At 55.4% G+C, this 26,429-nt stretch overlaps 4 protein-coding genes across 5 annotated transcripts; all 4 read left to right on the top strand.

Annotated features, from left to right (window-relative positions):
* Window positions 1-9,200: 9,200 nt before the first annotated feature.
* LOC113450454 (olfactory receptor 52B2-like) lies at window positions 9,201-12,267 on the top strand. 2 transcript variants are annotated; one of them, XM_087936859.1, is made up of 3 exons: window positions 9,201-9,338; window positions 10,384-10,574; window positions 11,055-12,267. In XM_087936859.1, the coding sequence occupies exon 3, from the start codon at window positions 11,089-11,091 to the stop codon at window positions 12,046-12,048; it is 960 nt and encodes a 319-aa protein (XP_087792985.1). In that variant the 5' UTR covers window positions 9,201-9,338; window positions 10,384-10,574; window positions 11,055-11,088; the 3' UTR covers window positions 12,049-12,267. The 2 variants fall into 2 exon arrangements, with proteins under 2 accessions (XP_087792985.1, XP_026577430.2); XM_026721645.2 differs by having other exon boundaries at window positions 9,232-9,338; window positions 10,377-10,574.
* A 3,371-nt stretch (window positions 12,268-15,638) lies between these two features.
* LOC113450440 (ubiquilin-1-like) lies at window positions 15,639-17,138 on the top strand. Its single transcript, XM_026721632.1, has one exon. The coding sequence runs from the start codon at window positions 15,639-15,641 to the stop codon at window positions 17,136-17,138; it is 1,500 nt and encodes a 499-aa protein (XP_026577417.1).
* Window positions 17,139-19,050: 1,912 nt separating this feature from the next.
* On the top strand, window positions 19,051-20,343 carry LOC113450455 (ubiquilin-1-like). Its single transcript, XM_026721646.1, has one exon. The coding sequence runs from the start codon at window positions 19,051-19,053 to the stop codon at window positions 20,341-20,343; it is 1,293 nt and encodes a 430-aa protein (XP_026577431.1).
* A 2,318-nt stretch (window positions 20,344-22,661) lies between these two features.
* LOC113450439 (ubiquilin-1-like) lies at window positions 22,662-24,432 on the top strand. The gene is given in 2 exon segments (XM_026721631.2): window positions 22,662-23,639; window positions 23,641-24,432. Coding segments are annotated over 2 exon segments (1,770 nt in total).
* The last annotated feature ends 1,997 nt before the right edge of the window (window positions 24,433-26,429 follow it).

Genomic DNA, 26,429 nt, shown 5'->3' with positions numbered 1-26,429 from the left:
CCTGGAAGTAAGAAAAAGCCCCGGAATGAAGGACGGTGCAAGATAGACCCACTCAGGTAATTCTCATGAATGGGCAGCTTGCCTCACTACCCCGTTGCTGTCGTCATTCCACCCCTTTTCCTCAAAGGATCCTTCCACGTCTGGCCTCACTAACCGCATGCGCCAGCCCCGTGTGTCTTTGGCCCAATCACATTCGTCAATCATGGGCATATTTTAATTTGCATAACTGTAAGGGTAGGGAAACACCCACCGGGCGAGGGAGGACTCAAGCGCATCATTAGCCTGGAGTCTCTGCACCGTTTCAAGAGGTCCAAAACTGACCCGCAGCTTGAGAATTTTTACATTGCCCTCTCACCCGAGTGATTCTGGGCAGTTGACAAGTGTGCATTACAAATCTCTGTGCTGCAACTGGTAGTATCCGCACGAGGGTGGGGGGTGCCTTCATTCTACCCTTTGGACACTCTAGTGGCCTTCAGTATCTTGGCCTTCTTTTGGATGGCCTCCCAGGGCTGGGAACGGGAGACACGGCGTTTCAGTCGTTCTCCTCTCTTTGCGACCAGTTCCAGTCAGTGACACCAGAAGGGAGGAGGTGTGAAAGCGACTTGATGGGTTTGCTCTGCTTTCTCCTCTATTTGACGTCGAGGTAAGAGGAGGTTTTCAAAAATAGACCGGGCAACCTTTTGACTGGCCTCCTGCCTTGAGCCGGAGGTTGCACTTCAAACTTGGCAACTTTTAAGACTTGTGGTGGACTTGAACTCCCGGAAGTTGAAGTCCACAGTAGAACAATAGAATAATAGACTTGGAAGGGGCCTTAAAGGTCTTCTAGTCCAACCCCCCTGCTCAGGCAGGAAACTCAACACCATTTCACACCAATGGCTGTCCAGTCTCTTCCCAAAAACCTCCAGTGATGGAGCCCCCACAACTTCTGGTGGGAAGTCATTCCCCTGGCTAATTGTCCTCCCTGTTGGGAAGTTTCTCCTTCGTTTCCACCTGTTGCTTCGTGTCCTGCCTTCAGGTGCTTTGGGGAATAGGTTGACCCCTCCTTCCTTGGGCAGCCCCTCCAATGGTGGAATAATACTATCGTGCCACCTCTGGTCCTTCTTTTCATTAAATTAGACATTTGTTTTGTTTTAGAAAAATGATATTGCCCCCTACTCACACGTGGAGACTCAAGGCAGCTTCCCTGAACAGAAAAACCACATAAAAGAAGAAAAAAGGAAAATAATCACCCTCCACTCTGGCAACAGCACACATTCACCCCCTTCTTCCTGTCTTTTAGCCTTCAGCCTCCCAAGGCCCAAGGAGTCTCCTGTACGTCCTGTGGGGTGATCCACCACCACGAATGAAGTAACACCAGCACACGGAAGGTTCTCCATTGCACACCTGGACCAAGGGGTGGTGCAGAGGCTTGTTGCAGGGCGTGGAGTTTCTGGGGGCGTGGGTAGGAAAGAGCAAGGCTGAGGAGCAGGCCTGGTTTTACAGCCTCGAACCTTCCTCGCCTCTTGGGGTTGGGTTCTTGCAATACTCTTTATCGGGGCTGCAGTTGGAGCCCCCCCGGAGGCCGCCACTGATTCAGATGGCAGGGGGTGGAGATGTGCCAGGTCCCCTCCGCCATGCCATCTGGTGAGAACCTGGAGCCGTGCCTTTCCTGACGGGGCACCTGCCCTCTGGAAGACCTTGCCCCCCCAGAATTTAGATGGCCACGACCCTCCTGACTTTCTGTAAGGCCTTGAAGGCCAAGGGTTCCCCTCTGGGCATTAGGCACGAGTGACGGATGGGCACGTATGGAAAGGTCTTTGGATAAACAGTGGTGGGGTGGCCTTAATTAAACCACATTGCAACAGCAACAGCCCTTATATACTGCTCTACCATGCTGTCTGAGTCAGCCTCTTGCCCCCAACAATCTGGGTCCTCGTTTTACTGACCTGGGAAGGGTGGAAGGCTGAGTCCATCCCCAGCCCCATCTGGATCGAACTCCAGGCTGTGGGCAGCCTGCAATACCACGTTCTCCTCCTGTCTCTTTGTTTCCTGAGGTTCTGTTTTGTAGGGTTTTGTTTCATTCCCGTGATTCCCATGCTATGACATCTGGAGCTGCAGTTTGTGACTTGACTGGCCATACGAATTGTTTCAATAAATAAAACCAGATTGCTGGACGTTGTGTAGATTGGCATCTCCTGCAACCTTGCAAGCGTGGCCATTTCTCTGTTGTGCCTTAAACTGAATTCCTTACTTGAGGAAGGGATAGACGGCCCCAGATGGGAAGCTTCTCTTAACCCACTTTACAGGGATACAATCTGCAACGCTTTCAATGGATTCAAGTAACGACTAGATTTATTTTTTGCACGCTGTCAAAAACCGGGACACAAAACTGGAGCAACTTTGCTGCGTCAGCATTTGAACCAGGAAGCGAGAGGCCAGAACGGTGAAGCCGCGCTGGAGGTTTTCAAGACGAGACTGGACGGCCCTGTGGCCCGAATGGTACAGGATCTCCTGCTTGGGGAAGGGGTTGGGGCAGAAGGCTTCCAAGGTCCCTCCCAACTCGGTGATTCCGTTCACCCAATTGCTTTGCTTTTTGAAGATGAACTTGATAACTTTAGAGAGATTAGAGCTTTCACGGTTAAAAAAATAAAACTCTCCCAGAAAGAAAGCTTTAAAGCAGCCTATTCAAGGTGTGGTCATGGCCGGCGATTTCTGAAAAGTCACTCTCGCACAGTTGCCCAGTGTTGCTGTCCCAAGAAGGAACTCCCACGACCCCGGAGGTTTTCACAGCCACCCCCACCCTGAAAAACCCTTTGCTGAATGTGAGATGACCCAAAGGAGCGTGGCACAAAGGCAACAGAGTCAACAAAGCCAGAAGAGGCCCTTTATTATCTCCAACTTTGCCCCCAATGTCCAGTTCCCCTTGGCTGGAGAAAGAACACTCTTAGGAACAGCCGTTAAGTGGAGGAAATTCAGTCCGAAAACAAAGTATAGACAAACTGTAACTAAAAATCCACACAAACCATGCTGCACTAATTAACTGGACAGGGCAGGAGAAGAAATTGCAAAGCACAGCCAAAACACACACAGTTGGGAAGATGCCAGGAACACAGATAAGCCTCCACAATACCAGATAATTCACGATTTGCTCCCAATAGTTTGCTGTGCACAGCTTCCCTTTTAAACACTGTGTCACAGCCAATGAAGGGAATCAGGGCCCTTTCCTCCCCTGTAAGCCAGGCAACCCATGCTGCTCCCTTCTCTGTTCCTCCCTGTGCATCCTAAGATGAAGAGGGGTTGGGCCTGGGTCTTCCTCCACATTCCCTCTGCCTTGCTCTACCTCTCCCCTGCCCTGTCCGGCGGACTTTGCCCTTCCCCAGTTTCTTCCACAGCCACCGGAGCCACACTCCCACTCCCTGTCAACTGCTCGGCCTCCCCTCCGAATCACATTCTGACAGGGGCATAACAGAATGCCTCCAGCCTCCTCAATACGTTTGTCTCTGTTAGAAATGTAAATCACCTAACAGTTGGTTTGGAAAATATACAAGCCAGGATAGACATTTTAATACTGTCTCTTTAAGGGAATGCTAAAAATTGTAATTGGGTGTGGTTCCTCAAACGGCCATAAGATGGAGCCAGAAACCTGGGTTGTTCTGTTGTTGCTGAGAGTGTTGCCCCTGCATTTCCCTATTGACTTTTGATGATCGTGGTTATTCTTGGATTTGATGTAAGTCTGTTACTAAACTGTTTATGACACTGGAGTTTGTTAATTGGATTATCCCTGGACTGAAAACTGACTGCTTTCACCGTGAATGACTTGGACTGTTTGTTGAACTTTGCTTAACCGTTTTTACTGGAAGTAAAAACCTACGTTTTACTATACAGTGTATCTGTGTGCTGGTTGTGTGTTCTTCTTCACTACTCTCACTACGTTTCCCTGTGTGCGCTCATTCTCCTAACGGGGAATTACCTCAACAGCCTCCATTGGTGCCACCCAACAACGGATTGGTGCATTCCTGTTTCTCTGTGACCCACAATTATTTTTAATGTGCCAGGGAGGCCTTTCTCCTTCATGAGTTGTGCCGGCCTGTGTTGAGGTACACTGATCTGTTTACAGAATGCTTGTACCCACCTTCACCGATTACAAAGTGAGAAAAGAATGAAGGGCAAAGAGCAGGATGCATTTATTAAAACTTCTCCAGAAGTCGTAAAAGGGCAAGACTCTTGGTAAGGGGCTTCTTCTGCTGGCAACTTGCATCATGCACAGCAGGTCACCAGAGCCTGGTCTTGGGGCTCAGCTACCCCCCCCCACCTCCCCAAAATAATCTCTCAGAAAATAAGACACACCTTTGCCTACTTTATACTGGCAGTTTTTATTCTGGTGTAGCAAGTGCTTCGTACTTGAAAGGTTACGGGTTGCAATAAATCAAAGTGCCAGTTTCTCCCCGATGTTAGATTATCGTCCCAGCAGGAGTCCTGAACCAAAGAATGAAATGTTCCTAAGCGGGAAACCGTTCAAAGTCACTTGAAAAGTGCCGCCCAGTAAGAGGGATCCCGTCTTCATTCTCTGTCCCGAGAATGGGAGCTTGTCATTTCCAGCTGAGGGTTTTGGAGGGGGCTCCCCAAGGCTCCCTGTTTGCTTCCAGATGTGCATCCTTGGGGCTTTGGGGGAGGGGGAACATGCATCCCATGGCTGGGGCGGGGTTTTCAGACTCTCTTCTTCCTCCCGAGGAAGGCATGGAGCACCCGCTCCCGGATCTCCCGCGTCTTGACGCTGTACAGCAGGGGTGCCCAACCTTGGCAACTTTAAGCCTGGAGGACTTCAACTCCCAGAATTCCCCAGCCAGCAAAGTTGCCAAGGTCGGACACCCCTGCTGTACACGATGGGGTTGAGGGTGGGAGGGAACAGCAGGAAGAGGTTAACCAGCAGGACGTGGACGTGGGGGGCCACTCTGTGCCCGAAATGGTGGGTCAGGATGGAGAAGAGGCCCGGCATGAGGGTCACGAGGATGATGCAGACTTGAGAGCCGCAGGTGCCGAAGGCCTTGACCGTCCGCAGGATCAGCGCGTAGGAGAGGCAGATGAGCAGATGTCGGAGAGGCCCACACGGAGGGCCACGCTCAGCCCGTACAGGTTGTTGGCGGTGACATCCGCACAGGCCAGCTTCACCCCGGCCAAGTGCTGGCAGTACGTGTGGGTCACCACATGGCTCCATATTTTATTTAATTCGTTTTGTGACAGTTCATATTATCGTCTCAGATCTATCCTACAATCATTTTGTAGATAGAATAAAAAAAATACATTTTTATATATTCATTATGTTCTAAAAATCTACATATTTCATTACCATGTTTTATTGTCTAACCATTGATAGAATAGATCCCAAATTTTATAAAGTTGTTTATCATCTTGTTCTCTGATTTCAGATGTCAATCTACTCATTTCAGAACATTCCATTATTTTCTTAATAACTTCCTCCTGTGTTGGTACTTTCTCATTTTTCCAGTTTTTGGCAAATAAATTCCTAGCCGCTGTTAATACATTTACAGTCAGGTATTTCAATTCTTTACTATATATTTCAGGTAAAATTCCCAGTATAAATATCTCTGGTTTCAAGTCTATATGCTTTTTTGTCATTTTTTTCCAACCACATGTGGATTTTAGTGCAGTATTTTTTAACGTCCGCACAAGTCCACCACATATGGTAATATGAGCCAGGTACTTGATAACATTTCCAACATTTTTCAGATTTATTCTTGAACATTCTTGCTATTCTTGTTGCGGGGAAATGCCACCTATAAAACATCTTATACAAATTTTCTTTATATGCTGTTGATAACGTCATTTTATAATTTTGAGACCACAATTTTTGCCATTTCTCTAGATCAATCCCATATCCAAAATTCTTCCCCCAAGCAATCATTGTTTTTTTAACTTGTTCATCTTCTAGCTTAACTTCTAATAGATATCCATACAATTTTTTAAATCACCTTTTCATCAGTACCTGTCAAAATCTTATCTAAATCAGTCAATTTATCATAGAAACCTTCTGTTTTAGAATCTTTATCATACCTTGAATGTATTTGCACTTATGAAAACCAATTCATCTTTATATCTTGTTCTTCTAATATTTGCATAGATTTAAGTTCACACTTTTCATTCAACATTTCACCATATCTAACTGTTTGTTCCTTTTTGTATATTGTGGGATAAGAAAAAGCTTCAATAGTCGATAGCCAGACTGGAATTTTCAAATAACATTGCCTTTTAGTCTTCTCCCAGTTTAACCACAGAGACTCCCGTATATAATGTCTTCTAAAGTACCCCTGTGTTTTAGTTCCTTTATACCATAAAAAAGCATGCCACCCCAACAACAGATCATGTCCTTCTAGTGTCAACAATCTAGCATTTCTTAATGTTATCCGTTCCTTAACCCACATCAAATTTGTAGCTTGGTAGTACAACTCCCAATTAAGCAAATGAAATCCTCCTTTTATTCTAGCATCTTGCAAAAGTTTTAATTTTATTCTCGCTTTCTTACCTTGCCATATGTATTTCAACACAATTTTATTTAAATCTTCAAAATAATCTTTTCCAAGCCTCATTGGAATTGTTTGAAGCAAATATAAAATTCTGGGTAATATATTCATCTTGATTGTTGATATTCTCCCTATTAATGACAGTTGTAAATTTTCCCGTTTCGCCAAATCTAGTGCTATCTGCTGCTTAAGTTTAATATAGTTATTCTCTTTTAGTGTACTACATCTTGCTGTCAAATGTATCCCCAAGTACTTGATCTTATTCGTGGTCTGGATTTTTAATACATCCGCCAGTTCTTCCTTTTGTCTTGATAACATATTCTTTGTCAAAATCTTTGTTTTGTCTTTGTTTATTTTCAAACCAGCCACCTTCCCACATACCTCTATCTTTTCTATCAATTTTAATGCTGTTTCTAGTGGGTCTTCTAAGATGAAAACCAGATTATCTGCAAATGCTTGCAATTTAAATTCTTTTTTTTTATGTCCTTTTCTTCTCTAATATATCTGTTTAGCACTTCCAAGGTTAACACAAACAACAAAGGTGACAGTGGGCACCCTTGTCTTGTTCCTTTTCTTATATCAATAGAGTCCGTTAATTCTCCCTCTATCATTACCTTTGCCGTCTGCTTATGATATATAGCTTCTATTGCTTGGATGAATTTTTTACCAAAACCCATGGGTCCTTCCGTTCTTGTGCATGGAATATTCCTGCTGCTGTCAGCATATATAACATCAAAGTTCCAGATCCCCGCCCCCCCAAGTTTTCTATCCTTTAAGCCCAAAAGAAAAGATATTTTTCAGGGCCTTTCCCAAGGCGCCTATTACTATCGGTATTACCCTGGCTTGCCTTCGATGCAGTTGTTCTACCTCTGTTTGCAGGTCTTCGTATTCTGTTATCTTCTCCGGTTCCTTCTTTTCTCTTCTGCTGCCTCTGGCCACGTCCACTATGCAGACTTCGGGTTTTTTGGTTCTTTCTATCGACTGTTCTTAAGTCTGGGGTATTATGTGGTCAGGTGCCTGTATTATTATTATTATTATTATCATCAACTCTCTATTTGCCATCTATCTTGCGGTTTGAGTGACTCTGAGTTTAACTTCCGACGTGGATTCCATCAAATAAGAGAATCTCCCAGGTGCTTTTCAAGGGGCCAAAGCTTCAGTCTTGGTTTTGTAGCTGAGCTGGGCATGGCCTTCAGTCGCTGCCCTGAGAAACCTTCACGGAGAGCAAAGCGAGGAGTCATTGGAAGAGGATGCCTAGTGGCCTCTCCTTCTCCTTCTGTGACCTCGTTTCTCCCCATCCATGATCACAGAGCTGCCACCGGGGTTGCTTATGAAGTTGTCCTGCTCAACATCTGGAAGGCTTGATCCTGCCTCTCTTCACTTACGGAGTCGACAGAGCTTTGGATGTCAGAGTGTTTGCAACGTGACTACTATTGTGAGACAACCCAGGCTTTGTCTTCTAACAGTGGTTTATATACAAGGCTGCTATATACATACATAGATGAGGTAGGCAAATACCTGGCGATCAATCGATCTTCTTTACTCTGCACTGGAGAACCACAATGGAGACAGAACACAAGGAGAGAGAGGTATGCCCTCTCATGGACGCCTTTATACAGACAGCTCCTTCCTTAAAGTGGTAAAACCCTGTGGACCCACCCTCAAAGTGGCAATACCCATGCTGATTCAGCCTGGTTGCATCAGCCTTACAGCAGCTGGACAGCTATTAAATCAATACCTTAACACCCCTGTTACATAGGACTCCTCCGGAGGGTCTTCCAGGCCCCATTAAAGACACTTGGACTGAAATGTGGGGCATCTGTGAGGCTTCTATCTTCATCGGTCACTCAGAGTCAGATGTGAGATGGATGATAAATAAACAACTTCTTCTTCTTCTTCTTCTTCTTCTTCTTCTTCTTCTTCTTCTTCTTCTTCTTCTTCTTCTCCTCCTCCTCCTCCTCCTCCTCCTCCTCCTCCTCCTCCTCCTCCTCCTCCTCCTCCTCCATGTCTCAGCTTCTCCGTTTTTGCCAACAAATCTGGTGCAGGCAGCCCCCTCCACCTTTTCGAAGGGAATATTTGCAGCTCAGGGTCGGACTGAGGGTTCTTGGGTGCTCTCTGAGCTGGGTGGTTTTCTTGCAGACGTTTCATGACCCAATTAGGGAACATCATCAGTGCTGGTGATAGTTTGGGTAATATTTGCAAGAAAACCACCAAGTTCAGAGGGCACCAAGGATCCTATTGTCTTAGGGTTTATTGGTTGGAACATTCCAGGTTAGTTTATTAGTCAACTTTTTGATTATTATTTTTTAAATATGCGACCTATCACACCGTCAAGCAACCCTGTTGAGTTGTGTAATATTAACCTGGCTTAGAGTTTAGCCGCTCTGTGAGCCCAGTTCCTTAAGAGCCCAGATTCCTCGGCTGGGCTTCGGACCTCTTCTCCTGGCTTCTGAGGCCCCTTGCCCCAAGGAGCTCTTCCCCCGATTTCAGCTCCCTTGAGCATCTTCAGACGTGCCCAAGGTCTTCATCTGCCCGGGTTGCCTTTTCTTCCTTCTTCCCTTTTAACCCCTTGTTAGCTGCTCTGCAGATACCAAGCGGAGCCGATATTTTAGCATATCATAAAACTTAGTCAGGCAGCCGGGAAGCAGCGCAGCCCGGTTAATGGTTAACGGTCCCTGGGGGCGCTTGGCGGATGCGGGCTGGGTTCCCAGGCGGGGAGGCGACGGGCAATAATAGCGGCGCCCCTCCCGAGGTGGCCGGAGCCTTCCCGAGGAGCGGTCCCGAGCGCGGACGCGGCACGGAGGCGCCTCGGAGCCACCGGTGAGCTGACCCCGCCGAGGACCCCCCCCCCGCCCCCGCCCGCCTCACCTGTGAGCCGACCGGGCGCCCGGGATCGGGGAGGCAGCTCCCCTGGCCACGCCCGAGGGGCGGCGGCTCTCCGGCATCGGAGCCCGGAGCTTGGAGCGGGCCCGGGGAGGGCTCCCTTTGCCCGGCTGCGGGTGGAACCTCCGCAGCGTCCGGCGCCGCAGCTGGAAGCCGCCGAGCCCCCCGGGCGGCCCCGGAGCTTTGTGCAGACGGCGAGCTGGCCCCGCACTCGGGCCTTGAGCCTGGCCGGAGGGTGGGCGCGGCCAAGGGGTCAGTGCGACCCTTTAAGCCCCGCCGGCTGCGCGGTCAATGGACAGGGCTTGTCAGCCGCCTGGACGGGAATCGGGGCAGAAACGAGGGGGGCGGGCGGGGGGCTTGGAGCGGGAAGGAGCGCGGAAAGGGGCGTTTGGCTGCCGTCGAAGGACCCCCCTCTCCCCTCCAGCGGGGATCCAGAGTCGGCTGACGTCCCGTGTTGGTCTCCAGCAGCAGGGAGGCGTCGCGGGCGGTGGGTGGTCAGCCTTTGGCTCTCTGACCCCGAGACCCCCTTACCCGGGTCAGGGAAGGCGCTAAGGCTGCATTCCCACAACCTGCACCTAAACGAAGCCCAGGACGCGCCTTAAAGCGGGAGCCGCGGGGAAAGACGGACGGCTGGGTTTACTTTGGCGGGGCCTCCTCATTCTTAATTGGGGGGGGGGGGTTGTCCCTGGACGTGTTTCCCAAATGGGTCTTGAACAGCCCGGGGCGACCCCCTAATGACTCCCCGGTTAATCATTTCCAAAGCTTGCGGAGTGAACTTCCTGCCCGCTCAGCCTTTCTGCCTTCCGGCGGGTAGGATGGGCTTCCCTGGCTTGGCACCTTGCGTGGTGCCAGCTGCTTCTCAGCAGGTTGAGGTGGGTTCTGGCTTTGGCTGCCTTGCAAGGGCAGAGAGCAGGAGGGGCAGACTGGACATTCGTAGAGAAGTTGCAGCAACCACCATTGCTACCATGTCCTGAGACTGCAGGGGGAATTCGGCGCAAGAAGGCCGCAGCAAAAACAGAGAAACTCTGCCGGACGTCCAGTTGCTGCCGGGAAGGAGAACGAAGGAAGGCGGCAGCCAGGAGGCCCCAGGAAAGGCAGCCACAGCGGGAGCCCCGGCCAGCAAGCCGGGTCCTCCGGTGGGCGCTGAAGGAGCCAGCCAGGAGCTGTGCCCAGGTAGGAGAGAGGGGGACTGGGGGGAAAGAGGTGGGTGCAGGGCAGCTCCTGGGCCGGGCGTCTCCTTGGTGAGTCCACCGGGTTCAGCTGAGGTCCTGAGCCAAAGGGGGTGGAGGCTCCCAGCAGTGGGGGCCTAAGACTCTCAAGTGAAGAGGGGGAGGCCTTGGAGATGCTCCTTCCTTCTGCTCCAGGCCACGCGGGGAGGTCACCCACCCTCTCTTTCCTCCTGACTGGGGCTCCTCTTGCCCAGAACTCCTTGAGATGCCAGCAAAGGAGACCGTTCGGGGCTGCCTGAGCTTGCTAGTGGCCTTGCCCTAACTGGGCCACGCCATCAGGGCTAGTGGGGAGTGCTGCTTGCTGCTCCGAGGGGGCAAGGAAGCACCTGCGGGAGAGCGAGCGAGCGAGCGAGCCCAGGACCCCCCTCTTCCCCGGGGGCTTAGCAAGGGGGCTGAGGCTTCTCGCTTTCTCTTCTTTGTCCAGGAGCCAGGATCCCACTGGGCGAAGCTGCCCCCCCATGGCCGCCTTTAATGACAGCAGCTTTGACCCCATAACCTTCGTCCTGACGGGCATCCCGGGCATGGAGGCGTCTCACGTCTGGATCTCGGTCCCCTTCTGCCTGATGTACGTGGTGGCCCTGACGGGGAACGCTTTTCTCCTCTTTCTCGTCGCCACAGAGCGCAGCCTCCACCAGCCCATGTTCCTCTTCCTGGCCATGCTGGCAGTGGCCGATCTCATGCTCTCCACCTCCACGGTGCCGGAGATGCTGGCCATCTTCTGGTCCGGCTCCAGGGAGATCTCCTTCGACGCCTGCATTGCCCAGATGTTCTTCACCCACTTCAGCTTCATCGCGGAGTCCACCATCCTGCTGGCCATGGCCTTCGACCGCTACGTGGCTGTTTGCGACCCTCTGCGCTACCTGGCCATTCTCACGCCTTCCGCCATAGGGAAGGTGGCCGTCGCCGCCATCGTCCGGGGCCTGGCCATCATGTTCCCCCCCATCTTCCTCCTGAAGAGGCTGCCCTACTGCGGCCACAGCACCATGCCCCACACCTACTGCGAGCACATGGGCATCGCCCGCCTGGCCTGCGGGGACATCACCGTCAACATCTGGTACGGCTTCACCACCACGCTGCTCTCCTCCGGCGTGGACGTGGTGCTGATTGCCGCCTCCTACGCCCTGATCCTCCGGGCCGTCTTCCAGCTGCCCTGCAAGGAGGCCCGGCGCAAGGCCCTACGCACCTGCGGCTCCCACATCTCGGTCATCCTCATGTTCTACATGCCGGCCTTCTTCTCCTTCCTCACCCACCGCTTCGGCCACAACATCCCCAGCTGGATCCACATCTTGCTGGCTGACCTCTACGTGATCGTGCCCCCCATGCTCAACCCCATCGTCTACGGGGTCCGAACGAAGCAGATCCGGGAGCGGGTCTCCCACATGCTCTTCCAGGGGGCAGGACCTGCTTCCGAGGTCTGAACAAGCTCCGGTGGGGGACTCGGGGCGAAGGCGGCTGCGGGACGAAAGCTGCCTCCTCCTTAGGGGGAGCGGGTGATGGACTCCCAGGCCGGAGGAAGCGAGGAGCCTTGTGACGTGGCCGCTCTTCTGCCTCCTGCCCCACCAGGGAGGGGGAAAAACTCCTTGTTCCTTGGTCAGTGTGGCTACAGATCTATTAAAGCGGCCCCCGCCTCGCCCGTCCGTCCCTGGTGTGGTGCCCCTTCCCTGGCCTCCAAGGAGCATTGCAGGCCGCCGACAGGCTGGGCAGCAAAGCTCTCAGCTGCCTTCTCTTCTGCCGCTTGTGGGCCCTCCGGATCTCTCCGGTCGGCCCCTCTGAGAGCCGGAGCGCTGGACAAGGGGGGCCCCCACCCTGTCAATCCAGGGCTCTTCGGCCTTAGTCCACAACCGGGGCTTCTTTGTGAGGGTGGATGGCTGCGCCGCCTGGTCTCCTCCTGGACGGGGTCCCTGGAAAGGGTTTGGGTGGGCTGGGCCCTTTTCCACCTCCCCCCCTCCCCCCCCCGTTGGCTAGTACTTTCTGTAGATCCCTTGGAAGCCTTTGGGGAGGGGGCTGAGGGGGGCTTTTGTCTTGCAGTGCTGCGCATGGAAGTGGGGCTGCTGGACTGACCCACTCAAGAAGGCAGAGGAGACACACACACACACACACGCACACACACACACACCCAGAACCACAGAGGGGGACCAGGGGAATGGGGCCCCACCAGAGGAATGCCAGAGACTCCCTTCTTTTGCCCCAGGTCAACTTCTGTGCCCGGCTGGCTCCCCCCCCCGCCCCGCCCCGTGGGTCCCCGTTGTCCTGCTTCAGATGTCGCCTGGCCCTTCTTGGCCCCCTGGGGGCGGAGCAGCTCCTGAGGAGGCCTCTGCCAGGTGGCTCTGTGCCAGGTGACAAGTTCCTGCCAACCAAGGAAAGGATATTCCAAACAAGCCCCCCGACCCCCCCCCCTCAGCTCCTGTTAGGCCTGTGGGTGTTGGAGGAGGGGCGCTCAAACAGGAGGGGCAGCGTGGGAGGGTCCGTTGGCCCAGGAACATTCCTCCACAGACCCTCCTCCAGGCTCAGCTGTCCCAAGGGGGAGGGAGCATTTGGCAGGCCATGTTTGTTGGAGTGGCTGGGGGAGGGCTGGGCTGGGAGCCCCCAGAGGCTCAGGCTGGCCCAGAGAGCGCTGGCTGCGGCAGGTCCAACGCTCCCCGGTGGGCTCTGCACTCCCCCCTTGGCAACATTTGGGCACCGCCAGTCCTGGCACGGAGGCCTCTGGCTGGAGGAAAGCCCTCCACAGAGGCCCGAGAGCTTTGGGGGCTGAAGCGGAGGAGTCCCCGGGGGGCTGTTGGGATAATTTAAATCCCATTTGCCAGGCAGCTTCCAGTCTTGTGTCCGGTCACCCAAGACCAGGAAGGGAGGACAACTGGGCGTTCTGTCCAGGGATTCCTGAATCAGGAACCATCACACGCTGTTCCCCCAAACCATTTTTTTTATTATTTCAACGGCTGTGAATTCTATGCGTTCACAGCCAGTAATGAGTCCCAAACAGTCAATGAATAGCCCAGCAGAAGTCTGCCAGAGTCCTTTGGGATAAGGCTGATAAGCACCCACCTTTACCTCCCTTGAAATGCTCCCAATGACTACATTGCCAGTTAGCTGCACAAGGCCAAACGGAGCACAAAATCCACACAGAGTTTAAACCGACCAGAAGGAACAAAGTTGCTTCCCACAAAGGCTCCTGTCCCTATGCTCCTCCTTTATGTCTTATGGGAGGGGCCAATCACCTCCAAGCCTTACTCCCGAGTCGCCCCTTTTGTCTTAACTGTTCTTGCCTTCTGGCAGCTCTGTGCATGCGCACGCTGGGAACAGGCTCCTGCTGTTCCTCTGCCTCGCTGCTGTCAGATTCTGGAAGGGAGTCGGCACCTAACTCCCCAATGGCCCTGGCGCCACCTCTGCTTCGGATGCAGATCCCTCGTCCGAGCCCTCCCCAGACTCCAGGACTGGCCCATGTTCTTCCCCAGTGTCCGAATCTGCTGCTGGCTCCACAGGCCACCACCGGACCACACCACCGGGCTCCTTTGAGCCAGAAGTGGAAAAGAACTTGGAGACCAGGAGAGGAGAACTTTCTGGATCACCTTGTTTCTGGTTGGAGGTCCTGCCAACTGGGCATTGGGGGAGGAGGGGTGTTGGACTCCAGCACATCTTGAATAGAATAGGAGAGAATTCTTTTATTGGCCAAGTGTGATTGGACACACAGGAATTTGTCTTCGGTGCAGAAGCTCTCAGTGTACATAAAAGCTATGTGATAAATCATGATCATAGTCACCATAGATACATTTATCATCATACAGTCATCTAGATCAATCAATCGGAATACATTTGGAAGGGACCTTGGAGGTCTTCTAGTCCAACCCCCTGCTCAAATGGGAAACAAGTGGCTGTCCAGTCTCTTCTTAGAAGCCTCCAGTGACGGAGCGCCCGCAGCCTCTGAAGGCAGGTTGTTCCACTTGCTTAATTATCTGAATTGTCCCCACTGTCAGGAAATGTCAGTTCTCGGTTGCTTCTCTCCTTGATTAGCTCCCGCCAATTGTTTCTTGTCTGGCCTTCTGGTGCTTTGGGGAATAGTTTGACACCCCCCCCCCTCTTCTTTGGGGCAGCCCCTCAGATACTGGAAGACGGCTGTCATGCCCCCCCCCCCGGTCCTTTCTTTCTTCAGTCTGGCCAGGCCCAATTCCTGCCACCGTTCCTGGTGTGTTTTAGTCTCCAGGCCTTTGATCATCCTAGTTGCTCTTCTCTGCACTTCCCCCCAAAGCCTCACCCTCTTTTGTGTGATGTGGTGACCAAAACGGGGTGCAGGGTTCCAGGTAGGCCTTCCTAAGTTGGCTCTTTTAAGCTTAGGTGGCACCTTGCTGGAGAGAGCCGAGGGATTTGGCTGCCGCACCGTCGCTTGTAATTCCAAGGTCAGCAAGGCTGCTGCTTGAGGCCACGGGGGGTGAACTGTGGGGCTCTCCAGGGAAGGGAGGGGGGGCCCAGATGGCTGGCGGTTAAGGGGAAACCTCCATAGTCGTGCCCTGCATTGAGCTTCGGACCGCTCCACTCTATTTCCCGCCCAGCGCCAGTTGTGAGACGAAGCGGCAGGAGGTGCAACTGCTGGGTTGTCTCCTGAGGCAAGGGACTTTGTGCTGGGACGCCACCTGGGGGCGGAGGAGGTCATGACCGGTGGCTTGCCTAGGTTGGCCCCCCGCGGGGAGAGGTCCCTGCCCCACAGAGCAGCCTAGAAGGCCGGGCTGAGGTCCAGCCAGTGGCCTCCTCAGTGACATCACAGACGAGGGATTCCACCTCAGAAGGTTGGCGTGGTGCACCGGTGGGCGGGTGGGAGGTGCCGGTAGAAGAGGAGACCCATAGCTTGCATGTGGGCAGAGGGAGGAAGCCAGGCAGGGGCACTTTGGGCTGGGATGAGCAGCACGCTCTGAGTCTGCCCGGCCACAGCCAAGGGAGATCTCTCAGTCCCTGCTTGCTACCCACTTGGCCTTCATTCTTTGCCCAGACGAGAGGAGAGAAACTCTTATGGGCCATCATGGTGGAAAGCCAGGTAATCCCAGGAGTTGACTTCAGGGCCACCAAAGAGCCCCAAGTTGTCCGGATAATTGTGAAGACGCCCTGGCAGGAGGAGGAGTTTTTGGTCCACAAGGACATGCTGGTGAGGGAATTCAAGGAGCACGTAGCCCGGCACCTGTCCTCTTCTCCCTCCCAAATTGTGCTGGTCTACACCGGAAGGATCCTGAAAGACCACAAGTCCCTCGCCCAGCACGGGATCCACCTGGACAGCAATGCTGCCGTCTATGTCGTCGTCCGGTCCCCACAAGCCTGCCCGCCCCAGCAGGGGCCCACCCTGCCAGCTGACCTGGGCCCAGACCCCAAAGCCCCTGCCAGGAATGGCACTTTCGACAGTGATGGTTTGCGGGAGCTGACGGCCAGCCTGGGCCTCAACACGGCCAACTTTGCGGAATTCCAGAGCCAGCTGATGTCCAACCCTGACCTGATGCTGCAGCTTCTGGAGAACCCCTTCATCCAGAGCAAACTCTCCAGCCCCGATCTGATGAAGAAGATGGCCACCAAGAGCCCCCAGATACGGCAGGTGATCCAGAGGGCCCCCGAGATCAGCCACGTCTTCAGCTCTCCGGAAGGCATGAGGCTGTTGTTGGAGCTGGCCAGGAACCCGGCGGCGGTGCGGGAGATCATCAAGTCCCCGCCCCAGGCTCACCCGTGTCCCGGGAGCGTCCCCAGTGGCGACGGCAACACGGCCTTGCAGGATGTGCTGATCAAGGTGCAGGGCCTGGTGCAGAAGGCCCTGCCCAAGAGGCCGGCCCCCACGGTCTGGTCAGGAGCCCCGGGAGGCCCCCAGAGTGAGAAGCCTGGGCGGGCCAAGCAGCAGCTGCATTCCCCCAAACCGTGGCCCTCCAGGTCTAGCGGCCAAAGCGTGGGCACGGCTGCTGGCAATGACCACAGCAAAGGGGAAAGCGGCAACTTGCGAGGGGAGACGGGCCAGCTGGCCTCAGCGGCCGTGAAGAACCTGTTCCACCAGATCATTAAGCATCTCGTGCAGAGCATGGCGAGCAGCCCCCCCAGGCACCCCACTGATCAGGGTCTTGGCTCGGAGGTGGCGGGCAAAGCTGCCCAGAGGTACGTGGCCGGATCCAGAAACTCCCGGGAGCAGATTCTGGCACTCCTGCAGCAGATCCAAAACACGGATGTCCTCCTGGCAAGCTGGAGCCCTAAAGAGATCCAGGGGCTGATGGAAATTCAGCAGAGATTGCAGGCCCTGACGACCGACGAACCGGTGGCGGAAAGGCGCGGCCGATCGGAGCGCCCTGCCCGGAGAGCGTATTCCATCACTTCCCTCTGTGGGATGGTGCCCCCACCTGGCCCAGGGGGTGAGGAGGACTTCTCTGCTCCCGAGATCTGGCAGAGCCTGGCGGCGGACGACTTCTTCTGCAGGCCCCCACAGCTCAGCGTCCATCTGCGGGGCTGCTCGGCACAACCCCCCTCTTCGAAGCAGCAGACGTACAAGCTCTGAAGTGCCGGGGCTGAGCCTTTGGCAGGCGGGGTGGGGCCCTTCGGGGCAGCTTCTGGGCGGATGCCGGAGCTTCATAAAGGAATGGATTTCATGGTTTCTGATTAAAAGCTTTAAATCTTTCACCCGGTCTCCTGTCACCTCTGCTTGGGCCCCGCCCAGGGCTCCTAGTCCTCAAGGTGGTTAATTTGCCTCTTGGCCAAGGGGCCAAACCCTCTAACGGCATTCGGGGAGTTTGGCCCCGTTTTCCAGGAAGAGAAATCTGGGGCTGGGCTGGCGACCTGGCGACCAGCCGCCCTCCTTGCATGCTCCCATCTCTGGCAAGGAATCGCTGGAAGCCACCGCAGGAGTCGTCCCCGGGGGGCTTTTCTTCTTTTGGGGACTGTTTTTCCTTGACAATGTTTTGCTTCTCAGTTCTGAAGGCACTTCTTGCTGGAGAAGCAAAATATTTTCAAGGGAAAAAAACCCCAAGAAAGTCCAGTTGCCTTTTGGGAAAAAAGCCCCCTTGGGACCACCGTGACCTGCAGGACTGAGACGCTGTTCTGGTCTGCCCTGGCGGCCACTGGTTTGGTGATGGGCGCTCAGGGCCGCGTTTCGCCTGTCCAAAGGCCCTGGGTTTCCCCCTGCGGAGGAGCAGCCTGGGCCACCGATGTGGTGGAGGATAGTAACGGCCCCCGGCCCACAGGAGTCCGTTGCCACGGTGGACATCCCAGTCCTGCAGGGGCCTCCACGGCCATCTGGCCCAGGGGCTGCTTGGCTCGGCTGGCTCCTAGCTGGAGACCCCTGAGAGGAGGAAGACTTGCGAGGGGACGACATCTGCTTGAGGCCAGCAAGGGCACCAGAGGGTTCCAGCTGGCCCGTGGTGTGTTCCACGCACACAAACACAGCGGCATGCATGGAATTGGACCACTGCCAAGAGCGCTGGGGAGGGGGCGGGGTTCCTTTGCCTCTTTCTTCCCTTCTGTCTGACTGAAAGCGGAGGGTTTGGGTGGAGCCCGCTTGGAAAAAGCTCCTCTGAGGAGCCCTGGGTGGTCCACGTCCTCCTGCTCCCCCACAGTTGAGTGAGACCACCACAGGGCGTTCTGGTCGCAGGCTTAGAAGAGGCTGGCGGAAGGCCGGACAACCCCAATCACCACAGCGATGGCCCTTAGACTTGGATGCCACCTCACGGTGCATCACAGCCTTTCTGAGTGCCTGTCGCCCCCCAGCCATCCGGGTCCTCCTCCTCCTCCTCCTCCTCCTCCTCCTGAGCTCAGAAGGGCGGAAGGCCGAGTTCAAACTGGTCCCTGTCAGGATTGAACTCCAGGCTGTGCACAGGCAGAGTCAGACTCCAATGCTGCCCTCTAAGCATCTTTCTGAGGCTCCTCCCTCTGAGAAGTCTGTCACTCAGCCTATTATGGGATGGCCGATCTGGGCAGCCAGTTTCCATCACTTCCAGCCAACCGGGGCTGCCGTGGTGAAAATTCTATTCTAGCTTCTGGAGAGAGGAAAAGGTTCCCCGTTTCCTGCGCCCGAGAAGAGGGTCCCTGCAGAGCAGAAGGTGGTCAGGTGCCCTGCTGGGGGGGGCGGAGGGTTTGGCCCTGCAAGTCAGCTCAGGCCCCCAGACCGGCTCTTCCTGGGGGCTCTTTGGACCAGCTTGGCCATGGGTGACACCTGGTGATGTCACAGTGACCCCCCCCCCAGCTGGGTAATGGAGGGAGCAGCTCCTGGGCTCAGCAAGAAGGAAGGAAGGTAAGAGGAGGGGGAGAAACAGAGGCCTGGGAGGGGGCTCCGACAGCCACCCATGCTTGGCTTCCAGGGTGCCGTTTCGCCTCCCAGCAGCCCCTCCCTCTTGGAGACTTGACACCAGCCGATTCCTTTGGTCCAGCCAGGCCCGAGACCCCAGGCCCTTTCTGATCTGCCTCCCCCTTGCGCCATGGAGGCCCTGGACCTGCACCAAGAGGGCGCCCCCCGTGGCTGCCCCGGTCTGGCCGCCAACCCCAACTTCATCTGCGTCACTGCGAAGTCTCCCAAGGCCAGTGCCCAGTTTGTGCTGCCCCAGGAGACCCCCATCCGCCAGTTCAAGGAGGGGCTCTCGAAGCACTTCCAGTGCGAGGCACGCCAGCTGGTGCTGGTCTTCTTCGGGAGGCTCTTGAAGGACCAGCACACCCTCCGGCAGTGCGGGATCAGCGATGGGATGACCGTCCACCTGGTCATCCGGTCCCTGGAGAGAGACCCAGAAGTCTCGGCACCAATGGGCACCAGCCTGGCCCTGCCCGCCGTGAGCCCCAGCTCTCTGGCGAGAAATCCCTCCGGCACGGAGTGGCACCCGATGCCGTCCTCAGAGATGGTTGTTCAGAAGGTGCGGCAGCTGATCTTGGCCAACCCAGAGATCCAGCAGCTGGCCCAGCAGTTCCCCGCCATCTGCCACATCCTGAACCACATGGGCATCATGCGGGTGATCTTGGACAAGATGAGGGAAATTATGGACCTCGCAAAGAACCCTGAGGTGGAGCAGGACCTGAAGAATCCGGAGCCACTCCTGATCGGCGTCCAGAGCAACACTCCTGGTGGGGACAACCCCTTGAGGCAACTCAGCAGCGAGGCTCAGGAGCCAAGTGCAGGCCAGGAGCCCCTTGGCGCCCTGGCCAGGAACCCTCCTTATCCGGAGCACACGGCCAGGCGGGGCGAGGGGGGAGGATCCCCATGCTCCAACTCTTTCCCCACCTCCAACAGCTACGGGAGGTTTTGCACCAACAACTCCAGCCATGAGGAGGGGGGCCTCTCCGGCAGCCTTCCCGGGCCTCTCGGGCCTCCCCTGCCCAGCCTTGGGCCCAACCCCGGGGCAGGACCGTGCAACGTGGGGGGCATCCAGGCCCTGATTGTGAACCTCTGCAAAACCTACACCCAGCGCATGATGCTCTCCCTCATGCAGAACGCGCTGCTCGCCTCCGGAGGATCGCAGGCCAGTCAGCAGGACCACGTCCAGCAGCAGCTGCAAAACTTCTACCAGCAGATGCAGCGGCCGGAAATGGTGGCTGCCATGTCCAGCCCCAAGGCCATCCAGGCCTGGGTGCAGATGGAGCAGGGCCTGCAGGCGCTGATGGAGGAGGCCCCGGTGCTCATCCCCTGGTTCGTGCTGCACTTGAAGGGCTTGGGGCCCCTGTCTGCGATGGGAGCCGTGGCCATCGGCTCCCCCTCGGAAGGAGAACCGGCTGCGTTAGAGTAGGGGCATCGTGTCTCCTCTCTTGGGTGCCCCTCCCCGCCAGCTCCAAGGCCCGATTGGCGGCCCAGAGGGCCAGTTGGAGAGATGCCATTCCTACAGCGCTGGCCTGCTGGGAACCAGAAGCCGCCGCCGCTCCAGGAAGTCAGAAGGAAACCAGGAGATCATCTCCCTGCGCTGGGGCGGCTTTCTGGTCACGCATTCTTCCACATCCGCTCCACGTTATAAACCCCAACTGAAAGACTCGCAGCCTTCCCGCCTGCTCATTGCCTTCGGGACAGTCTGGCACCGAAAGGGCTGCTCAGTAGCCCCAGCCGGAATGACCGCTAGGCCACGGCTGGTCACTTGGAGGAGAGGACGCTCCTTGCCTGTTCCTGGATGAGGGTGGGGACACCCAGGCAGGGTTTGGGGCAGTGGTAGGATGCAATTTCTTTTACTACCAGTTCTGTGGGCGTGGCTTGGTGGGGGTGGCTTGGTGGGCGTGGCAGGGGAAGGATATACTGCAAGATCCCTCTCCCCTCCCCACTGACCTGCTTTCCAGCTCTGTTCTCCTGCGCAGGGCAACCAAAGGAGACCCAGCCGATCAGCTGGGACTTGATGGGAGGCAGAGTAGAGGTGGGGTTGGCTGGTTCTCCAAACTACTCCACATTTCCTCTACTGGCTCTCCAGAACTGGTCAGAACCGGCTGAATCCCACCTCTGGTTTGGGGCCTGAATTCTGGAAGGCTCAGCCCAGGAACTGGGTGGGGGGTACCAGGCCTGGATTGCCAGAATCTGGCAGAGAGCTCTTCCTCCTCCTCCTCCAGAGTGGGGGAGGGGGTGGGGGGAGGGAGAGAAGCCGATGGGCTCCTCCCTTGAGGAAGGCCCCGGGGGAACTTCAGAGCGGACGTGGGGAGGGATTTGCAAAGATGGTTTCCTAGGAGGCCCCGAGTGGTTCCCTGCAGGAGCAGCACAAGGTGGTTGGCATCCAAATGGAATGAGCAAATCAATCAATCAACCAATCAATCAACCAGCCACTCTTGAAGGGAGCATCTTCTCCACGCTCTCTTGGGGAGTTTGGCAGGCATCCGTCCCTTTGGTGGAGCCCCAGGCCGTTATCAGCGCCTCCCCCCACCGTCCCCCATCAATTTCAGAAGGGAAGGCATCTGGAAGAGACCTGGAAGGTCTGGAGATGTTTGGCCTGCAGAACAGATCGAGGGGAGACCTATGAGCAGCCTTCAAAGAGCCCGGGGGGGGGGCGTGTTCCCCTTTGCCCCAAAGAGCAGGGTGAAAATGCCAAGGAAGGCGGTTCAGGCTGGGCAGCATCAACAAAATAAATGTGTCATTAGAAGAGAATGTTTGGAGTGTCCGGCTGAACTCCGGGGTCCTTGGCTCTCTCTGGGCTTGGTGGTTTCCTTGCAGACATTTCATGACCCAACTAGGGAACATCAGCACCACAAGTCTCCTAGCGGCCAAGGTTGGACCAGGCCCTGCCTTAGGTAGTTCTGCTGCCTCAATTTGGACACTCAAGAGCAGCAAAATTGTCCTCCAGGTGAGTCTTCCAGAATTATAACCGAGGTCCTGGGTGCTCTCTGAACTTGGCTTTCTTGCAGACATCTCGTAACCCAACCAGGTAACATCATCAGTGGGTTGTGTGGTATATAAACAGAGAGCAAACCCCCCTCCCTTCTAGCACCGAAGGGGTTACCTAAACGGGTCGATGAAACCCCTGCAAGGAAACAGCCGAGCTCAGGGGCACCAAAGGGCCCCTTGTTTCAACCCTGACAGGCTGGTTCTTATCATCACGGACTGGAGAGGCAGGCCGGCTCCCTCCCACAAGTCGCCCAGGACTCTGTGCTGCCAGGGGTGTGTGTGGTGCAAGGCCGGCGCAGCAAAGAGCCCAAGAAGTGAGGACGGGGCGGCCCTGCGGGGGTGGGGGGTGGGGTGGCCGAACTTCAGGAGGACAAAGGCCCTGGAGGTGTGGCCCACCAACTGGGCCACAGGCCTCTGTGAGGTCAGCAGTGAGATCACAGTCCAGCCAAGCCCAGGGAGGCAAGTGTCCCGGGCAGCAGCAGAGGGGAGGAAAGGAAAATGAAGGAACCTGCCAGGTTGTGAGCCACGGAAGAGAAGGGCAACATCTCGCTGGTATGTGTGCTCTGGCCTTGGCTGGTGCTGAGACACAAGGGGGCAGGAGACCGCTGGCCCCTCCCCACCTCCTCACAAGCCCCGCCGCCTGCCTGGAAAGAGACTGCCCGCTTCCCTCCGCTTTCTCCCTCAGCCTCCGCTCTCGTTGCCAAGGTCCTTCGTCACCACCCAGGCCGCAGCCGCTGCAGCCCCTGAGCGGCCATGTCCGAGAGCAAAAGGGCCCCCGGGGCCACCGCAGGCCACAGGAGCCGGGTGGTCAGAGTCACGGTCAAGACCCTCAAGCGCAAGGAGCAATTCGAGGTGGCCGACAGCACCCACGTCCAGGAGTTCAAGAAGCTGATCGCTGACCGCTTCAAGACGCCCCCCGAGCAGCTGTCCCTCATCTTTGCGGGTGAGATTCTCAACGACCAGGACACGCTCGTGCAGCGCAAGATTGGCGATGGGTCCAAAGTCCACCTCTTCATCAAGTCCCAGAGGAAGCCCTCGGGCAGCCCCGGGGACCGCCCAGCCGCGCCCACCGCCTTCCCACCGATGCCAGCGATGCGCGAGATCTCCTCGGAACACAGCCTGGACCTTTCGGACTGGAGCAGCCAGCCGGAAGACCTGATGGCCTCCTGCCACGAAATAGTGGCCCAGACCATGGAGAACCTCCTGCTGCAGATGGTCACGCTGAACCTGGACGCCTCTGCCCTGAACAGCAACCCGCTTCTCCTGGGCTTCCTCATCGGGGTCACGGGCATGAACGTGCTGGACCTGAACGCCCAGGACGTCTCTGACTTTGTGGGCGAGGCCCAGGAGCAGGATGCCACTCGGCAGGAGCTCATCATTGAGGTGATGCAGCACCCCTTCATGCAGAACCTTTTTGGGGACACCGAGCAAGTCAGGCAGATGATCATGTCTGTGCCTCAGATGCAGCAGCTGGCCGAACAGAACCCGGAGATCCACCACATCCTCAACAACTCCGAATTCCTGCGGGAAATGATCGATGTGGCCACCAGCCCGGCCGTCATGGACGAGATCATCCGGAACCACGACCGAGCCCTGAGCAACCTGGAGAGCACCCCGGGGGGCTACAGTGCCCTGCAACAGCTGTACAACGACATTGAGGTCCCCATGCTGAACGCGGTACAGGCCCAGTTCCAGGGCAGCTCGTTTCCCCTCTCAGAGGCAAAGCCCTCCCCTGGGGGGGGTCAGCCCCCTCTCCCGGACAGAGAACAGGGAACCCCTGCCGAACCCCTGGACACCCCAGCCCAACAGCAGCGGCGGGGACAACATATGTAACGGTGACCTCAGCAACGCTGGTAACGGCACTGAGCAAGGTTACGTCCTGCTGGCGTTGGGGCCCGGAGTCCGGCCAGGGCCTAGCAAGACTGAGAGCATCCAAAACATGGTTCATCAGCTGACCGACAACCTGGAGTTCATGCAGAACATCTCCAACGCGCTCACGAAGCCCAACGGCCCCACCCAGATGTTCCTCAGTCACTGCCACGGGGCTCCTCCGCCTCAAGAGTGGCCACAGCAGCTCCCGTCCAAGCTGGCCAAGTCAGCCTCTGCGCTGCTGCTGACCAATCCCCGAGCGGTCCAGGCTCTCCTCCAGTTGCAGATGAGCCTGCTGATCCTCACCAGGGAAGTCCCCGATTTCCTGCAAGCTTTGACGGACCCAGATGTTGACCTAGAAAGCATGGAAGACTCCGAGGAGGGAGAGAGCCCGTCATCAGGGGCAGAGAGCTTCCTCTCCATTGAAGAGAGCTTGGAGCTGGGGAGCAACGCCTCCAAAGCAGACGATGAAGAGGAGGAGGAGGAGGAGGAGGACATGGAAGAGCAAGCTCCAGAGGCCCTTTACCAGGGCCAGTTGGAGCAGCTCCGAGCGATGGGCTTCCCCAACCAGGACCTGAACCTGCGGGCTCTCATGGACACGGAAGGAGATATCAGTCTGGCAATCGAAAAGCTAACAAACTCTCGTGCATCCTAGCTACAGATTTACCTTTGCCTCTTGTAGGGTCATCTGACACACTAAAGTCAGCATGGTGGATATAAACGGTGCCTTGGCTGCTCCTTTCCTCCGGCTGAAACCCAGGGCTCTCCTGGCACGGCGGGGACAGGCGGGTGGGCTGCTCCCTTCGGGCTCCCAAAGTGGATCCCTGGGCCACCAGAGGCCACTGCCACCCCCACCCCCTTGCCCCTCCAGGTGTTGAATGTTTGAAAAGCGGCATTTTAAGGTGGGAATCTGCTTGCTGCAAAGCCAAGGGTTGGCCTCCAGCCGTCATGGCTCTTTTCCGCCCAGGGCGGCCAGGTAGCTGCAATCCAGGGCCTTGTTCCGTAGCATCTCCAGCCATGGAGACAAACAACGTGGACGATAATCTCTCTCTGTCTTTCTGTCTGTCTCCCTCGCGTGACATCCTGACAACCGTGGTTTATATTTTGCTTGAGGTTCGACCAGAACCTGGTCGGTGTCTTTGTGTTGACGACCTGTGCAGTGGCTTAGAGGTGGAACCCCTCGCCTCACAATCAGGGTGCTGTGAGTTCGATCCTAAGTAGCAGCAGATATTTCCCTCTCTGGGCGCGATGACTAATTGCCTGCTGCGAACTCCACATGGGCTTCACGAAGGGCATCCTGCCAGTGAACACCCCGGCTCCGTTCAATCGCCCCAACTCCACCCCGAGGCAAGGGATTAGAGGGCTGTGAAGAGAAAAAGAGAGAAAGCGGGCCCTTGTGTCGCTTAGGAGAGCTTGTGTGGGTGTGTTTCTGGGGGCAGGGCATTCGCTGTATTTCCAAACAACGTTCTGATCGGTGGGCTCAGCTCCAACTTTTTATCTTGCCCAAAGCATTTCTCTCGGAGCGTCATCCGTTCCCCTTCTGGGGGGGAGGAGTAGAAAACTGTAGGCTCCAAAGGATGGATCCCCCTCTTAAGGTCTCGGACAAACCACTGTCCTTTGATCTTTTCGGTTGATTTGCAAGGAAACGCATGTTTTGCTCCTGCTTGACCTCCACGGCGCCAGGAGCCATGGTGGCCCAGGGGTTAGTTTGCAGCATTGCAGGCAAGCTCTGCCCACTGCCAGGAGCTCGAGGTTGACTCCGCTTTCCAAGGCAGTTAAAAGAGGACCCAGGTGGTGGTTGGGGGCAACAGGCTGACACTGTAAACCGCTCAGAGAGGGCTGCAAAGCCCTGTGAAGCGGCATATAAGTCTAAGGGCTATTGCTATGATGTGAAATGCAGCCATTAAATGCCCCCTGACTTACAAATGCCCCCCCACCCGCCCCGCCCCAAAGATTGGCGTTCCTTGCAGAGCAGCTGCTCTGGAGGAAGGACGTGGCTTTCTTTGACCGATTGCGCAGGCTGGAAGCACAACCCTCCCTTGGTTGTGTCCTCTTTGGGAAAAGTGCAAGACCACGCCGGCCTCGGCCTGATCTGAATAGTCATGCATCAAAAGCCAAAATAGTCCCTTTGATAAGGAAAACGGGGCGAACAATCGCAAGATAGATTGAAAGACTGAAGAACTGAAAGAAATAGAGGAATGTGCGCACATCTTGCTAAAATGGTTGGTAAAATAAGAAATGGGCGGTGGAAATTTTGGCTGCACTGCTAACTGGTATCTTGCTCCTATGTTTCCTTAATCTGTATTTAGTATTTGTGTGTGTGTGTGTGTGTGTGTGTACATACACACACACACACAAAATACTGAATACATTTTAAAACAATAAAAACACTAAAAACATCCAGATTAAGCATATATGTATATATGTATGTATATTTGAATTGTAAGCTATCTGGAATCATTGACTGAGATGGGCAGATATAGAAATTGAACAAACAAATAAACAGACAAACCAACAAATAAATAAAACTTTAAGATGGGAAAATATTGCCAGAAAGCCAATGGTAAATAAAAACCAGGCACCGGAGCTTGTTCCTACTCCCTTCACCACATGGAAGTGAGAGCTGAGTATGGGAAAAGAACTGTGAACATA

The sequence above is a fragment of the Pseudonaja textilis genome, chromosome 7 (assembly GCF_049901715.1).
Source record: "Pseudonaja textilis isolate UNSWEBS1 chromosome 7, rPseTex1.2, whole genome shotgun sequence".
Classification (NCBI taxonomy): Eukaryota; Metazoa; Chordata; class Lepidosauria; order Squamata; family Elapidae; genus Pseudonaja; species Pseudonaja textilis.
The sequence above is the reverse complement of the archived record's forward strand: the minus strand, read 5'-3'. Positions and strand labels throughout refer to the sequence as shown.

Bases quoted from the DNA above. Each gene is read 5' to 3' on its own strand.
- LOC113450454 (XM_087936859.1), top strand. From the start codon at position 11,089: ATGGCCGCCTTTAATGACAGCAGCTTTGACCCCATAACCTTCGTCCTG.
- LOC113450440 (XM_026721632.1), top strand. From the start codon at position 15,639: ATGGTGGAAAGCCAGGTAATCCCAGGAGTTGACTTCAGGGCCACCAAA.
- LOC113450455 (XM_026721646.1), top strand. From the start codon at position 19,051: ATGGAGGCCCTGGACCTGCACCAAGAGGGCGCCCCCCGTGGCTGCCCC.